The sequence below is a fragment of the Urocampus carinirostris genome, chromosome 2 (genome assembly GCF_059441175.1).
Source record: "Urocampus carinirostris isolate Australia breed hairy pipefish chromosome 2, RoL_Ucar_1.0, whole genome shotgun sequence".
Lineage (NCBI taxonomy): Eukaryota > Metazoa > Chordata > Actinopteri > Syngnathiformes > Syngnathidae > Urocampus > Urocampus carinirostris.
The window spans coordinates 34047207-34064584 of NC_142350.1; the positions used below are offsets into that span (position 1 = coordinate 34047207).

Sequence of the window (17378 nt, forward strand, 5' to 3'; positions counted from 1 at the left end):
TTCTTGCTCCCGCCCGTCAGTGAAATTCACTCAACATTTGTTGTCCCAATTCACCTTTTACAAATTTTGTACATAACTGGTGAAAAGTATTCGGCTGCTTATTTGCAACAAATGTTACCATAAACCGGATTACATTTTAACCCTCTTAATACCATGGGGGCGCTTTTTAAATTGGGCTAACTCCACGAACATTGGCCGAAAGATAAAATTCAAACGGTTCCTTTACAGCAATATACAAAGTAAAACTCAAATTGAGTCATAGTAATTCTCCAAAACTCCCACAACGTGAATCCACCTTCCCATAATTGTATCTCCCTGGACTCCATGTGTGGCAATGGACCAAATTCAAGAAATGAAACATTCAGGGCATGATGAGTAATGCATTTTGTAAAGCATTTTTTTAATCTATAAACAACAAAAAAACGGTGTCAGCTACAAATTTGGTCTTTTTGGCTCTGCATGTCTACAGGCTGTTGTGAATGTACCTCAACTTACGAATGTAGCTGGTTCAAGCAGTTAAGTCGTTAAAAAAAAAAAAGTTGTAAATTGAAAGAACCTTTCCCATTGAAATGAATAGATATGGGATTGGTCAGCTCCAAGGTCACCAATGCAACCAAAACCCTGTTAAATCAACTGTAACTGCCCTGGAGGTACACTAATAAATAATGAACCAACATAGATATACCACAAAATATAATTAAAACAAGAAATATGGCCAAGAACAGTTCAAAAACAAAAACAAATGAAACTGATAAAATGTAAAAAGTCAGTTTAAATGTAATCCACTTCCTGGAACGAAGTCTGAAAAATGTCCACTCACTGGACACATAACACAGGGATCCAGCAATTGTTGTGTCTGTCTGGAACAAAACATTTTCTTAAACAGTTTACCTTTGCTTGTCCGCTTCTGGCTTTATCAGGATATCTTTGTGTCATGAAAGCCGGCAGTTATTCCAAGCAAGCGAACACATTCTCAATTTTTGCAGTCAGTGGATCATTGTTTTCGTCAGAGGCTAGGTTCACACTGCAGGAAAATCTGGGGGTTTTCTGTACAAATGCGACCTGTATGTGTCTGAACGGCACATATTTATTTTTTTCACACTAGACCTAGGGCACTTTCATATGTGATCCTAAATCCGATGCATACCTGATCTTTTGGAATGCGACTGTTGTGTGAACAGTCGAGACGCATTCATGTGACCTGCACTGCAACTCTGCACCCACACATTTCTCTGCCTCACAGAACACAGTAGTCAAAATCCTGGCTTTTTCTTCTTAATCTTCTTCTTAAAATGATAAAAGTGCTGCCTGCAGTAGCACAAACTTTAAAATTTCTAGATACGCTCCGACGTTAGCATCCATGAGTACTTCCGCAAACACTGAACACATTGCGTGTGACATCACGTGTCCTCTTCTGCGCATAAGGGACACTTGGGGTGTCACACAGGAAGATCAAGTCGCATACAAGTCACATTTACAGTATTTGGAAATGGGAACAATCTCACGAAAACGTCAGATTTTACCCCCAAAATCAGAATTGAACATTAGCCACGGTGCAGGTGACACAGCACCTCTGAGTGCTGAATTTTCCTGTTTTTAACCAATGAATAAACAGACTAAACCATTTGGCAGTGTAATGCAGAAGGGTTAAAGGTCTCACCTAGCTGATAAACCGGGGACGCTGTTGGCGCGTACCTGTGTGAAACTTTAGTTGTAGCATCACATACTTCGGATACTGGAAAACGATCTTATAACAAGGAAGATCTTAGTCCGATGCGAATTTCAGATACCATTCGTAAGATGGGTCGATCATAAGTAGAGGTACCACTGTACAGTACATTGAGTTTTGTTTTGAGAATGTTTTTGTCACACTCGTTAATGCCAATTTAGTTAAAATTGTTTGCTGCCCTAATTGATTTAGGTTGACAGCAGTAGACAGAGTCCACAATTGAGATTGTTAATCATGACAAAATGTGTTACTTTTCTGTACTGGACATTTCCCTGCTTATTTTTTAAAATGGAAGAAATAAACAGAAATGAAATGATTGTTAAAATCTGGTGCGGGTCCTTAAAAAAAAAAGACATTTTGAATTTATTACTTAAATTTGCGCATCCAGCTTCAAAACATGTGCACTCTGTAGTCCGATATATATGGTAATTTAATCTTTTTTTTGTTGTTTTAAATTTAGAATTCAGACCGTTGTAAAATGGGAAATGTAAACATTAGGGTACTATTCATTTTTGGGCTAGTCCATAAATAACAGTAGCGGTAGGAATTTTGTTGGCTTTGGTGTCATGGTTCCTGGAGAAACAGAAAATGTATTAAGTAAAAGTATTAAGTGTTTAAAAACTGGATGATGTAGCAATGTAGATGTGAGGGCTTGGTCCCGGTGGTCCATGGTCCTTGAGGAGAACAAAAAAATTTCAATTGATATTCGATAAGCGATGACTTGTCTGGCCTTCCATAAACAAATTATTTGATTTGGCTAGCCCAACTAGGCCAGTTACTCATCCTGTGCACAGCAAGGAAATTGTCAAAGAAAATGAAAAGTATTACATAAAATTGGTTTAATATTTTGTTGTCTGCCCTTTGTTGATCATAATTACTACAGATTAATTATACAAGTAACTAATTTAGTTTGAAGATTATATTTGAGTTTACGCGGTTAAACAAGTTCAATTGAAGAATAATTTGAGTAAAAATCTTTCACCAAAGAAAATGTAAAAACAGTCCTTTTTTTAAATTTGTGTTTATTTTAAATAAATCCACTAAGGTTACATTGTCAGTATTCATAGATGCATTCCAAAAGCATTTTAAACATTTATATTGTAAATAAAATGTTTTGAATTTAGTACTGATTGTTTTATAGTTTAGTAGTCACTCAAAATAGGGAGAAGGAATCCATTCATTTTGAACTTGCAAAGAGAACAGGACATAACTGTACAACAATCCTCAGGCTGGGAAATTTCAATCTCATCTAATGTTCCTCCCTGATGCCTTTCTTTTTCTGAAATCTACTAGGTTACAAAAAGTAGATCTGTCTAAGGGGTGTGGATATCAAAGAACAGCAACATCATTAGTGACGATAATGCATCATAGTCAAAATAACAAAATGGCATCCTTTGCAATCTCCTTTGCAGGTGTCCAATATTAAAAAACTGAAATATATCAAATAACCAATAATGATTAGATTAATTTAATAATTAAATATTGAAATGTATTTTTACAATTTCTACAGGCAATATCCCTTGAGATTTATTCAAAATAACTTACTCATTTGATAAAAGTAATAACAAAATCCAAGGAATCAGTGCAAATATAGAATCGTGCCTTCACCTGCACAAAAATGAGACATATAATGGGCTCTGCATCTTGCCTCATACCTAATAATTTAATTTGACAATGGCATGGCACACTCTTGCAAGCACCGTGTGTATTTGTATAACCTTAATCACAAAAAAGGGATGCAAAGACACCACCATTACTACATTCCCTGATCTGAAATCTACGTGAGGGCGAAAAAACAAAAGTAAGCATGAGGAAGATGAAGAAACCTTGATAGGGGGTCACACATGAGGTAATCCCCCCTACCAGGATGACCAGGCTGTAATGGATGTTGCAAGGGCATCAAGAGACAATACACAGTAGACATCTAGAATTAACATAATGTAGTAACCAAAATTGTGGAAAAAAGTCCAATCGACAGCAACGATAAGCTTTCTGTCTCAAAGTACCGACCGATGCAGCATATTTTAGATGATGGCTTGCATCATGCCCACTAGTATTTATTTTTACTTGCTTTAGTACTCATGAATCCAATGACGCTGTCTTAATTTTTTCATGTGATGTACTAAATGATGGCAGTCAAGCCCCTACTAATCCATATTTGATGTATTATTCTGTCTGGGAAATCAATAACAAAGCATATGAATACACCCATTTTCATTCTTCTCAGGGGGCTGACGTTTTATTCTGTCCCACCACTTTCTGAGGACCAAAACTGACGTCAGCGTGCGGTTGACTTTGCGTCGCCTCATTGTTTTTCTGTGTTTGATCACCTGGCTTTTCACGATAAAGCTTTGATCAATCAGACAAATTCTCCCATAAAATGTGGGAAATCTTGGCATATGTCATCACTCTCTGCCATTGGCAGTCACTCAATGTAGTTTTGATGTACGGTTATGCATTTATTTTATATTATTTGTAATAAAAGTGGGGCGTACCTACAGTATATAGGTTTGATCTTGCTCTGAAAATCAAAATGTGTCTGCGAGCACATTGTTGAACAGTGTGGCTAAATCGTTCTCTTGAATATCTTCTCAATGCAGCCAATTTTGTGTCAAAGCCTCAAAGCACAACGCACTCTTTCACAAGAGTCTGAAGCGGTTTGTGTAAACGCTTTTCATTCCGGTCCCCTCGGAGCTGGAAGTCGAACTTGCTCTGTTGACAGATTGGAAGGAAACGAACAAGAGCATCATTAGTCTTGGCTACCGCTGCTCACTCTATAATGGTGAAGGATGTCAAGTGATCAGCACCAGTGAATGTATGAGTCCAAGCATGTGAAAGAAAATGCCTTTCTCATAAAGTCGGCTGTATGGCTCCTGTTCCTCTCTTTTTCAATATTTTCTTACATTTAAAATTGAGAAGCAAGTACCTCTAACTTTTTGGTGACGCCTCCAATAAAATGGGATCGAATGACATTGCACATGAAGGCGTTATTGTCTTCAGCTCCGTATTTTAACTGCTGTTGTGGTACTTTGCCACAATTGACTACTATTCGAAAAGACAAAATAACTACTGAAGAAGACCGAAGCCCTGTTATTTTTGCAAGTGAGCAAAAGGCACTCACCGTTTGTCACCAAAATAATTAAAATGACCTTTTTGCAATCAAATTTATTAGTCTGTTCCCAAAATCCTGATTCATACCCAGCGAAAAGTAGATGATCTTATTTCATATTAAGAAGATATCTTAGGTGGCCAAATGAAATTCCCTCGCATGCCGAAGAGGGACAAAAATCCTTTTATATAGCTCGCAGTCAGGGTTTGTATGTCTAAGTAGTGACGTTCAATACACTATAATTGAAGCTTCCGTGGGCTTTCACCAAAATTAGCTTTGTTGTAGCCTTATTGCTCCATAGTGAAGCCTTATTGCGCCATAGTGACGTGGTGAAATTACATGAGCTTCATGTGCTGCCCCGTCGATGTTGTATTTCTGTTGTTCACAGCAGGGGTGAACCAGAGCCTGCAAAGCCTTCTTTTGCTGGCCTAAAAAATATCTGAATCATGTGATGCGATTCCTTAGTGCAGTGGTTAGTGACCTGCGAAAGGTTCCTGGTTCGAGACCAGGTGGAATCATATAGGTACCACCAGGCTGTGCTTGCCCAAGATACACCATAGGAAATTTTGTCTCTTTGACCCTACCGGTTAAGGAATCCAACCAACCAACCATACTTATTTAATAATTTCAAATACCACATACGGTACTATTATTGGCCGGGGGGCAGTATCACAACAAAAATGTGAATGAAAAAAAATCCTGTGTCCACTGCTTTTGTTGACAGACTTTTTCACCCCAAGTTGAATAAAAACGTATGCCATAAATAAAACAGGACAGGCTTGACTTTCAGAATTAATTTTGATGATGATATAAAAGAACTTCTTGATGGATCTGCACTAAATCTGTACGACACAGCAATTGAAATCTTGAGGGGGGAAAAAAGATGTATTTTGGCACAAAAAATAAGGATTTTTGGCATGTAAAATGTGACTATATTCCTTAATAATATTGTAATTGAGGTTACGATTGATGTTTTTTATATGTGTTGCTGCGGTAGTCATAAAACATTGATCGAGTGTTGGATTGATACAGCCTCTTGCAGGCCGCCACAAAGGGCAACGTAAAAATCTATGGTGCTGATCAAAGCAAATGCAAATTAATTTTGAAATGCAATTCAAAAGTGATTTATAAAAACTACATACAGTAAAAATTGCCCTCTTTAAAATAAATTCTCAAGTGTAAAATTAATGAGAGAGAAAATTGCATATGAGTGAAACAGAAAATAAAATGTAATACTGCAAAAGGTGAGAGGTAGAAATAACCTAACTGGAAAAGCATGATCAATTAAAAGCCATTCTAAAGAGTGCTTTGAGCCTCCTTTCAAAAATACAGTATCATGGGTTCCCGTAGGCCTGTTGTTCTCTGGAAAATTATTCCGTTAGCGAGGACCAAAGGGGCTGAATGCTTCCTCGCTTTAGGTTTTGGTACTCACACTGGAAACATTTGACAAATCCTTGCCAGAAGACCCGAAGGCCCACGAGGTTTAAGATAATAAAATATAATAAAAGCGTTGTCAGACATACGGTACAAGATTCCCTAAGACCGTTAGAACAATGAAAAATTGGTAAAAGCACCTTAAAAATGATCCTGCAACACACAGGGAGCCAATGCAGCTATTTTAAAACCGGTGTATTGTGATTCATCCCCTGACCACGGTTAGCACACATGCTCTTGAACTTTTCAGCAGTTGCTTGCGTGCTATATTCCTTTGGGGAAGTACAGCGAGCAGGAGATTACAATAATTAAAAGCAGACAAAAGCATGCATCAGCACTTAGTTGTTTGCCTGATAAATAAATGAATGGACTCTAGACGCATCCTCCAAATAATAAAAAAAAAAAATCAAAGTCTTTTTTTGACATCTGAAATTAAATCAAGCTCAGAGTAAAAACCTGCAATCAGTGATTTAACATCATGGATTGACGATACTGTTAGTGCATCAACATCAATATTTGTATTCAATTATGGCAAGATGTGGGGCATTTTAATAGTCTCATAACATGATGGAGATAATATTTTTCTCGCATAATTAGTGTATTTGTTTTAGATGCAGTATTTCATTTTAAAGAGACAATTTCTCTAAATAACAGATTTCTAGTCTTATTTCTTCATTCAAAGAATGTCTTGTAAGTAATTATTAGCCGTGCACATTAAACCATCAGAACACTAACATTACAACTTTCAAGCAATTTTAATTGATAGTGGTTGTGTCAGCATTGTAAGCATGGGTCAATGTTAAAATTCTTGAATTGTGACTGAAATTGATACCAAATATTGATACATTCCCTACTCAGGGTTATACCAAACAGTATTATAAAATCATTTAAAATACAAATATATTTCCTTCCTCTTTATTAAATTGCTATTCCTATAAATTCTAATATTTAGTTTCTTATTATAAGATGCAAGAAGGTATCCAGGATTGCAACACCGTGTACACTCACTCATCCTTAGTTTGGATCGTACTACCCCTGCCTCAATTTGAACCAGAAAAAACCCTGTCAAACTCCAGTTGAAAGGTTTTAAAATGTGATTAGTAATGAACTTTTGGCAAGCAAAGAATTTTATGACGTACAGAGAGTTTTGTACTGAAACAGCAGCAGAGCAACTGGAAAATAGGATTGTCTTTATAGTTTACAACGAGATCAGGTGTGGCCCTTTGGGATAAGCATGTAATAAAAGACTTAAAAGAAAAAAGATAAAATAGCCAAATGTTTACAAGGTAGTGCTTGGACACTGGCCTTGGTTGTAAAGCCTGGCCTAAGGTTTAAGCTAACAGGTTGGATCTCGTGAATTATTTCAAGTTATGTATTTTAGGACTAAACACAAAAACAAATTTGTTCTCGATCATCTTGTTATAAATCCTTTTACTCATCAAGTGACTTAAGTGTGTATAATGGATTTATTTAGAACACTTTCACGTAGTTACTCCAAGGAATTTGAGCAATAAACATCATTAAACATGTTGAATAATCGTTACAAGGCCAGTTTAGTGAAGTGCCGATGCGAATTGGCAGGTCATACTTTGAAAGGTCATAAATGAAAATGAATGCTCCCGTTCATATCTCATGATCCAAATAAGTTGCGTCCAAACTTTTCCCTGTAAGGGCCTACTATGGAAAGATTGAAAGATGCAATGGATTGCTTTTTCTATAGCTATTTTACCATGCATGCTAAATTCTGTTTTTTGTTTATCTTCTGTTTGTAAACCGAATCAAAATAGCTTTCTATAACAACCGTTAAGATTTTACGAAAAATATTCTTAGGATATACATTCTAAATTGTAAATATTAAAAAAACAGTACTGTGTCACAGTCTGGCTGTCTGGTTTGGTTCTCTCTCTCTCTTCTCCCCTCATGCTTTTCCTTTTCATCTTTTGGTCACCAACTTCTTGGCTCTGATTTCCACTCTCACCTGGTGTCACTCACTTGCCCTGATTGTACCCTAATTACCTTTCCTTCCCACGATTTAAGCACTCATGTTTTTGGGCATGTTTGCTAGTTCGTTGCCACTCTTGTCTCGTTCTTGCATTGTCTTAGCCTTGATTTGCGTACAGTGTTGCTTATATCCTTGCTTCTGCTTTATGCTTCCGCGTCACCACAAGTGGGTCCTTGACGTACTGTAAGTAAAACAAAAGTTACGAATGTAATTTCAGTTGTATGAGTCATGTACGACTGCCAAAAGCGGTGCTTCAAGCTTCAGAATGACTAATGGCAGCGAAGTCACGAGGAACTCCAGAAACAAACCTCACTGAAAACTCGCAGGACCAAATACAATGTCGAGCGGTGTGGGAGAGGCCACAACAACGCTGTAGAACCTGGCAACAGTGCTAGGTGACGCCCGAGAGGCGGCAGAGCCGATTTCTTCTATAGACCACCCCTAAAGGGCGGCCCAGGAAGTGGCGACGGCCCTAGTAGAACGGCAGCGCACCCCTGGAGACAGTGGGCGGCCAGCAATCGCATGAGACACTGAGTCCAGATCACAGTCCCTTACATCATGCCTTAAGCGGGTTCCACCTGTTGTCGTACTGCAGTGGAGTAGATGGCTCCCTGACATTAAGAATGGTGTGCCTGACCCGGCCAGCACTGCTACTCAGTGCCAAATTAGCCCCCTCGGAGGCCAAACACACAAGCGGAGGTGGCGTGGGTTGGGATGCCAAACCCGCCTCCCTTGCTGAGACAATGTATCCTGCCTGTCGGGGGAGGCTACGGACTGCCCGAGCACAGCCTGCGCAGAAGGGAAAACCAGGTCTGGGCTGGCCAAAAGGGGGTGACCAGCAGCAACGTGTGCCCCCACCTGAAGTACCCTCTGGGGCGTCCAATAGATGAGAGGCAGCAGTGTGAAGGCGTAGAGGAGCCATGGTGGCCCAAAGGACTGTATCCAGCATCGTAGCTGATTCTTGAATATTGTTCGTCATTATATGTTGATACTGACTGGAATCCATGTGACCTAAAACTCTAACGAGATTGTCAGTAAGTAGCCTGGCCACACAGCCCCACAGCATGATGGAATCACAACCATATTTTACTGTGGGTAGCAAGTGTTCGTCTTGGAATGCTGTATTCTTCATCCGCCATGTATATGGTATGTCCCAAATACTCAATTTTGATTTAACCGGTCCACAGCACATTATTCTAGAATATATTCGGGTTGTCCAAATGGGTTTGAGCATACCTGAAGCAGACTCATGAATGTAAATGGCTATTGTATGGTCTATGTACTGTATGTATGGTCTATTGTCTAAAATGCTGTTACATGCCTCACAATAAGGCACCTGCTCTCAGAAGATATTTGATCCTGTTTTTACTGGAAAAAGAAGAGACAGAATACATGACGTGCATTCACAATGGTGGCTGATAATTATCTTTTATTCAACAGAATATTTTTTTTCTTTTGCACTCACAGTTCTTCACTTAACTATTTGATTCACCTAACAGATTCCCAAAATGAATAAACTCAATCAGGTTCAGAACAAAAGATGAAACAAAATATTTTTTTTTACTTTTCCACTGTTTTTGGACTAAATTCTGTTCTAGGGTTTTTTTTTTGTTCTGTTTTTTTACCACATAGAATGTCCCTTATCAACTCTGCAATACTATGACACATCTGAACATATTTACACACATAAAGAACCGCACTAAAACGAGATTAAGCACACTTTTTAACCTAACACAGTCATCTGCATAAACATAACCTCAAAAAACATAGACGGAACTAAAAAAACTTTTACCTTAATTCGGAAAATCTTGAAAAATGATCAGCTGTGCCCAAACTTTTTTATACGACTAATCGGGGATTTTTGGTAATGTATTAATATAACGATGTGAAAAGGACTCGTTTTCTTTGAAGTTGTGTAACTAATACATTAGGAAAACACATATTGTGTACCCATCCTTGCCATAAGGTAACAGACAAAACAGAGACACGGTTAACTACTGTATCCCTGTTTAGTGGAAATATTGCACACTGGTTCAGAAATGTTATCTGTAAGAGATTGCCAAATTTGTGCTTTGCTGCAGAAAATGTAAGGATGGAGCGATGGACACTCCTGCAGCAGAGATATTTCACAGGTGGCTGTAAGAAACCCAAGACTTGTCTGGACAAACACTGTAAAGCTGAATCAGTAAATCTGACACAGTAAATCCTTCTTTTGCTGTATTTGGGCCCAGCAGGCTTCCACGTGGAAACTTTATTTCCATTTGAATAGTAACGATTCTCATTGGATTGATGGAATCCAAGACAAATGTATGACAAATGAAAATGATTGAATGCATGATATTCAATGGGTTTTGCAGAGTTCCATACCACGCAAATTGGTGAATCAATTTTTGTGTGCACATACTAAAAGTAGAGTCAGCGTGTACTCAGCTTCGGCCAGCTCAACCGTACCATGAAACAATATTTTCCTCATTGGTCCCTGCTCACACCAGCTTGGACTGATCCAGCTCACCAGTTCTGGTTCATTGTGATTTTCTTGTGAGTTTGATGTTTGTAAAAAAAAATATATTGTACTTCATGTTTTCGAACTGGTAAAAGAAATCATTAACAAGGTCTTTGTCTCCACATAGATGTTCAATCCTTAATATTAATTATGAATGCATATTTTTATAATAAGCCTATTAATGTGTAGCCAGTGCTCCTATTCAAGCAATATGGTTTTTCTAAGACTATTTAAGCCACACTCCTACAACATAGTAATAATCTCATCTCATCTCATCTCATCAGCTGCACCGCTTATCCTCAGTAGGGTCGCGGGGGTGCTGGAGCCCATCCCAGCAGTCATCGGGCAGTGGGCAGGAGACACCCTGAACTGGTTGCCAGCCAATCGCAGGGCACACGGGGACAGACAACTCACTCGCTCATTCACACTTAGGGACAATTTGGACCGGCCAATTCACCTGAAATGCATGTTTTTGGAATGTGGGAGGAAACCGGAGTGCCCGGAGGAAACCCACGCAAGCACGGGGAGAACATACAAACTCCGCACAGCAAGTCTGGAGCTGGATTTGAACCCACGCAGGAGGTTCCCAAGACATGAACTGTGCCGCACATGCGCTAACCACTGCGTCGCCGTGCTGCCCCATAGTAATAATATAATAATATAATAATATGATATTATTAACATGATAAGACTTTGTATTCAATATATGAATTTTAAACTGGTTACTAGTGATGGGAATTCCGGCTTTCTTTTAATGAACCAGCTTTATGGCTCAGCTCACTAAAAGAAGTTGGCTCTTATGGCTCCCAAAACAGTTTTGCGGATTTTTGTTGTTGTTGATTTAATCGGTCTATTCCCTATTTTTACAAGCACCATAGAACACCGGACAAATATACGACTCAATGAAAGTAAATTAAAACATTAATTTTATTTAAAGATATGAAAAACAACTTTTTGGCAGGGGGTTGCGTCCCCAAAAAGTACTGTGACAGTCAAAATTTGCAAAGTAAAAACATTGATTTATTTATTAGATAGCAGTAGAATATTAGATCTATCACTTCCAAAATAACAACTATAGATCTACAACTAAAAACACAGAACAGAAAATTGCAGATTAATAATTCATTCACATTCATTATACAATAGTACAACAAAATTGGAGAGCTTCTCTTTTCAATGTAAGGGCCCGGTCACACAGCCGTTTGCGTCTGTATCGCGGGTAAAATTTTGCGGGTTTTTTTTGCCCGTGGTTGCCCGCGATGGAAAATGCGCAAAATTGGCCAACCCGCGGTTCATCGGTGGTATGCCTGCAAAGCAGACGCCGGCGACTGTTCCGCTTCCTCATCGCGTCATTTCCGCGTCATTTTCTCGTGTGGACCACGGGTATAAAAGCTGCCGAGCCGGCGTAATGCCGAGAAATGCATCCTTGCTGGGATTTGCATCCCCTCGCTACTACAACTACTTTTACCTCGTTTTATCTCACTTTTAGGGAATTTAATGGCGAACATATAAACAAAACCACTTCGTCTTGCATTTATTGGGAATGTAATACAACTTAAACCATTCCGTCTTTGTATTTGTTGTGAATGTAATCGAACGGTAATGCACGCCGTATACAAATCACTTTTGAGCAGGTAACATGTTTATTTTGCCTTTTTCTATTCAAATCGCTCGTATTGAAACTGTTATGCACTCTACCATAAAGCTTATTTCTGCATAATAAGCTTTACGGTAGAGGGCATAACAGTTCTCAAAAGTGATTTATATACGGTGTGCATTACCGTTCGATTACGTTCACAACAAAAACAAAGACGGAATGGTTTGAGTTGTATTACCTTCCCATCAAATGCAAGACGAAGTGGATTTGGTTATATGTTCGCCATTATATCCCCTAAAAGTGATATAAAAGTGAAATAAAACGAGGTAAAAGTGGTTGTAGTAGCAGGGGATGCAAATCTCGGCAGGGATGCATTTCTCGGCATAACACCGGGCTGTAGAAATCATAACCGCTCAAGACACAGTCCCGTGAAGATTTCAAGCCATGGCACCGAAGAAGCCAATATGTTATTATTGTAATAGTTTTTCATTTTTATTTTATTATGTTGTTATGAAATGAAGAGAAATATCAAGAAATAAAAATGGATTAAGACGAGGTCACTACGGTGACGGGGATCCATGTTCACCCCTTGACGTCTCGAGCACAACTGACGTGTGCTCGGCAAATCGCGCTGTATATACGCGGAGAAAGGCGTTTAACCGTCACACGCGTAACACGCTAATTTCACGTAATAACACCGCGATACAGACGCAGAACATGCTATGACCGTGCTCCACCCACGATTACCCGCTGAAATTTCGCATCCTACGCACGTGTAACCACGCCCTGGCCGCGGCCATAGCACGTCGTTCCGCGTCATTTCCGCGTCAATACCTCGTGCGTACTACATGTGCAGCCCGCGGTTAACACGTGGTCTAAAGTTTTGAGCAGCGCAAAACTTTTTCGCACGGCCAACCGCATGTAAATTTCCGACCGCGAGTAAAGCACTGCTGTATCTCGTCTATATGGCGATCTCAAAGCGTCCAACAGCGTCTGCTTCACGGGCAGAAATTTCTGGCCGTGATTCAGCCTCGATACGCCCGTGAAAGGCTGTGTGACCGGGCCCTAAAGTTTTGAGCAGCGCAAAACTTTTTCGCACTGCCAAATGCGTGTGAATTTCCGACCGCGTGTAAAGCACTGCTGTATCTCGTCTGTATGGAGATCTCAAAGCGTCCAATAGCGTCTGCTTCACAGGCAGAAATTTTTGGCCGTGATTCAGCCTCGATACAGACACAAACGGCTGTGTAACCGGGCCCTAATAAAGTGATGTAGAGAGTGGCTGGCTAGCTGCACCCTAGCATCAAGGATACTTTGGTTGAGTCAAGTCTCTGTGATGATTAAAATACAAATGACGCAAATGTAGTGCTCTCCAACGTGTTGAAGCCTTAGGTCATCCATTTCAGGGGAAATGGATCTGCCATTGGTGAGATACACGCTCGGCAGGGGTAGCTTGTGAGTGTTGTTATGTAGCCTAGCCGCAATAAGCCAGACTGCCGCGCTGTTATTGCCTTCTCTCCCGCCGCCGCCGCTTCAGTTTCTTTCCGGACCAGATAACAATCCACGGAGCATCCACTGGTGATCAGAATTTCATTGCACTGTCTGGTTTTCCTCAGAGTCCCATTTGTATGATGAATTTATTTTCAATGTTACGAGTAACTAATCTAACAGCTGTAGATTCACAGTCTGTTTGGGGTGGCGGACACATTGAGTTGTGCGCCTGCCTACCCCAGCTGTTTGACTGACAGCATACACCAGTCATAGTCACGCCCTCAGACAGTCAAGCCCACCCAAAACACGTACTTCCCAGTGACAGCATTTGCGCTGTGTAATCTGCTGCAGAATAAATGCACGATAAAACACTTGCCAAGTTTTGAATGGAGTCATTACGTTAACTAAGGACACATCACTACTGGCAGCTTTTCTTACATATACTAACAAATACCTCCCAGCTTTAAATGTTAGGTGACCCTTCATTTAGAAAATACATCCATCCATTATCCGTCTCACTTATCCTCAGTTGGGTCGCGGGATGAAGGAGCCCATCCTCGTCATCTCCGGGCAGTGGGCAAGGGACACAGAGACAGACAACTCACTTGCACTTAGGGATCATTTGGACTGGCCAATTAACCTGACATGCATGTTTTTGGAATGTGGGAGGAAACCGGAGTGCCCGGAAGAAACCCACGCAAGCACAGGGAGGACATGCAGTGGATGCGCTTACCACTCAGCTGCCGCGTCGCCCTATAGAAAATACATTTTGATACAAAACAATATAATTAAAATGACTTATTTGAACATTTGGTTTCTTATAATGTCCTCTGGCAAAGCTTTTTTTAGTTTGGCAGGGGAATTTCTGATGTCCATTGCCTACCGTCTTTCTGTGTTGTGTTACAAGAACACAACATGTTTAGCAAGTTTGATGTTCTTGGAAACGCTAAAGATCAAATTAAAGGGAATGTTTAGGAAAGTAAAAAAGTGGCACAGTTCCTGCAATAATTCTGTTTGAGCCCAATATTGTTAGAAATGCACAGCATTTTAGAAATGTATTCGATCTTTATTATTAGATCTCCACAGCTGCTCTTAATAAAGAAAACATTTTAATGCTCTTACAAATATTGGGAGAAAAAATCATATTCCAAACATTGTATTCTCTTTTCGGTTTTTTTTTGCAAAACAATGGCAAAAATACTGAAGCTGATATTAGTGATGCCAATATTTTTACAGACTATTATAAGCAACACTAAAACTTCTCGTTCCACTGGCATATAACTTTGCTAGTTTTATGTAGTATTTTAGATATATTACTATGATTTTTTTTTACTTTTGTTTCTAGGTGGATCTTTTGTTAAAGTTGATTTACAATTTTCAATACCTTTAAATTGTTTCTCTGTTTTCGTGAGATTTATATCTATCTAATACAAGAACCATAAAAAACATCCAAAACTGTGAAAACTTATTTTACGCTTTTTTTAATTTATTTCTATTTTTTTTTGTTGCCAAATGAAACAGTAAATAAATTTAAAAAAAAAAAAAAATATATATATATATATATATATATATATATATATATATATATATATATATATATATATATATATATATATATATATATATATATATGTATATATATATATATAGATAGATAGATAGATAGATAGAGAAAGAGAGAGAGAGAGAGAGAGAGAGAGAGAGAGAGAGAGAGAGGCAGAGAGCAGCATGGCAGATTACATTCTGGCTATTTGAATTCCACCCACCCGTTTTGAGAATAATAAACAAATTTTATATATAAATAAAGTTTGATTTCATTGGAATCTGTCTGTCTCCTGTGTTCCAGATGTTATTTCTCCTACTCTTTTCAACCCATACTTCAGACGACTAATGTTTGATGTATCACCTATGGAGAAAAACGCCTCCAACCTTGTGAAAGCTGAGCTGAGGATCTTTCGTCTTCAAAATCCTACTGCCAGAGTTGCGGAGCAGCGCATTGAGCTCTACCAGGTAATGCTGCGTTGATTGCTCGCCAAAGTACCATTAGGACAAATTACATCTAAACTTCACTTTTTGAAACTCATTTTTATCGATTAGTTTATTTCCCTCCAACCAGTGCGTCATCCAATTTCTTTCCAACCAAGCGAGCAAAGGTTATTTTGTGTGGAAAACAGATCCTACCACATGTAAAAAAAAACATAAATTAACAACATTTCGCTGTGACAAAAATACACAACAAAATACATGACAAAATGAATGAAAAAAATTAACGCCAAAACAAATGATAAAATAAACAACAACAAAATGACAAAAACCCAGACAAAAAAGACAAGATACACGACAAAATAAATGACAAAACATTTGACAATATACACACCCCAAAAAAAGACAAAAGAAATCACAATGTAAACAGCAAAAAAACGACAGGATAAACAACAAAATAACAACAAGATAGACGGCAGGACAGAAAAACACTCGACAAAATACATGACAAAGGAAAACAACAAAAGAAATCACAACATTACCAAAAAAATACACGAATAAGTAATCGTGAAAATGACAAAAAAAGGACAGAAAAAACAATAAGATAAATGACCAAATAAAAAAACAAAATAAACAAGAAATACACAACAAATATACAACAAAATACCTGACAAAATAAATGATAAATTATTCGAAAAAATAGATGACCAAAAAAAAACCCCAACAAAATACACAAGAAAAAGGACAAAACAAACAACAAAATACCTGACAAAATGACCCCCCAAAAAATATAATTACATGGAAAAATAAATACAGAAATAAATGACAACATAAATGACAAAAACAACAACAAAATAGCAAAAGACATAAATAAAAGACAAAATCTATGAATAAATGAATACATTGTATTTATGTCACCTATTTAGGTATTATGTGATTTATGTATGTGTTATATTTCTTTATATGTCATGCATTTGTGGTATTTATACATTTATTTCTACATATGGCAGCATTGGTCTTCATAATTTTGTCTGCACTCACTGGCAGCAGGCTGTTGGTCAACCTTGTCTGCAGCAGCCGACTTTCATTCTATGTTTACATCCAGAGATGGAGATGACAGCTGAGCTAAACATTGCTCCGAAATGGGAAAGTCTCATGAAAACATATCGCCTGTAAATGTGGGAGGGAGGAAGGGACAGGCCGGTACAACCAGGGAGACCTGATAACATCCACCTTTCCTTCATTCATCATGTACACACACATTCACTCTTGTGTTTACATATACATAGCTAAACACAACACTTAATCTAGACGTGTTATAAAATATACAGGCACAATTGCTTATAAAGACTTTGCCGTGATGAATGGGGTATAATCAAATTGTTTTTGTGCTAGACAAGGCAGATGGAAATGACTGTTGTTGATAAAGAAATATGTCTGTACGATGTCACCAGTAACTGAATTTCATCATGCCATGTATGATTGGAAAGCTTACTCTTGTAATTCAAGATATGCTGACCATTTCAAAATGTA

The 17378-nt window shown here is 38.5% G+C and overlaps 1 protein-coding gene across 1 annotated transcript in view; it reads left to right on the forward strand.

The window, feature by feature from the left end:
- The window catches only part of tgfb2 (transforming growth factor, beta 2), a 60307-nt gene that overhangs the window by 32815 nt on the left and 10114 nt on the right, over window positions 1-17378 (forward strand). Inside the window, exon 2 of the mRNA XM_088326246.1 lies at window positions 15709-15872. Within this exon, the coding sequence (XP_088182372.1) occupies window positions 15709-15872 (164 nt within the window). The remainder of the gene's footprint in view (window positions 1-15708; window positions 15873-17378) is intronic.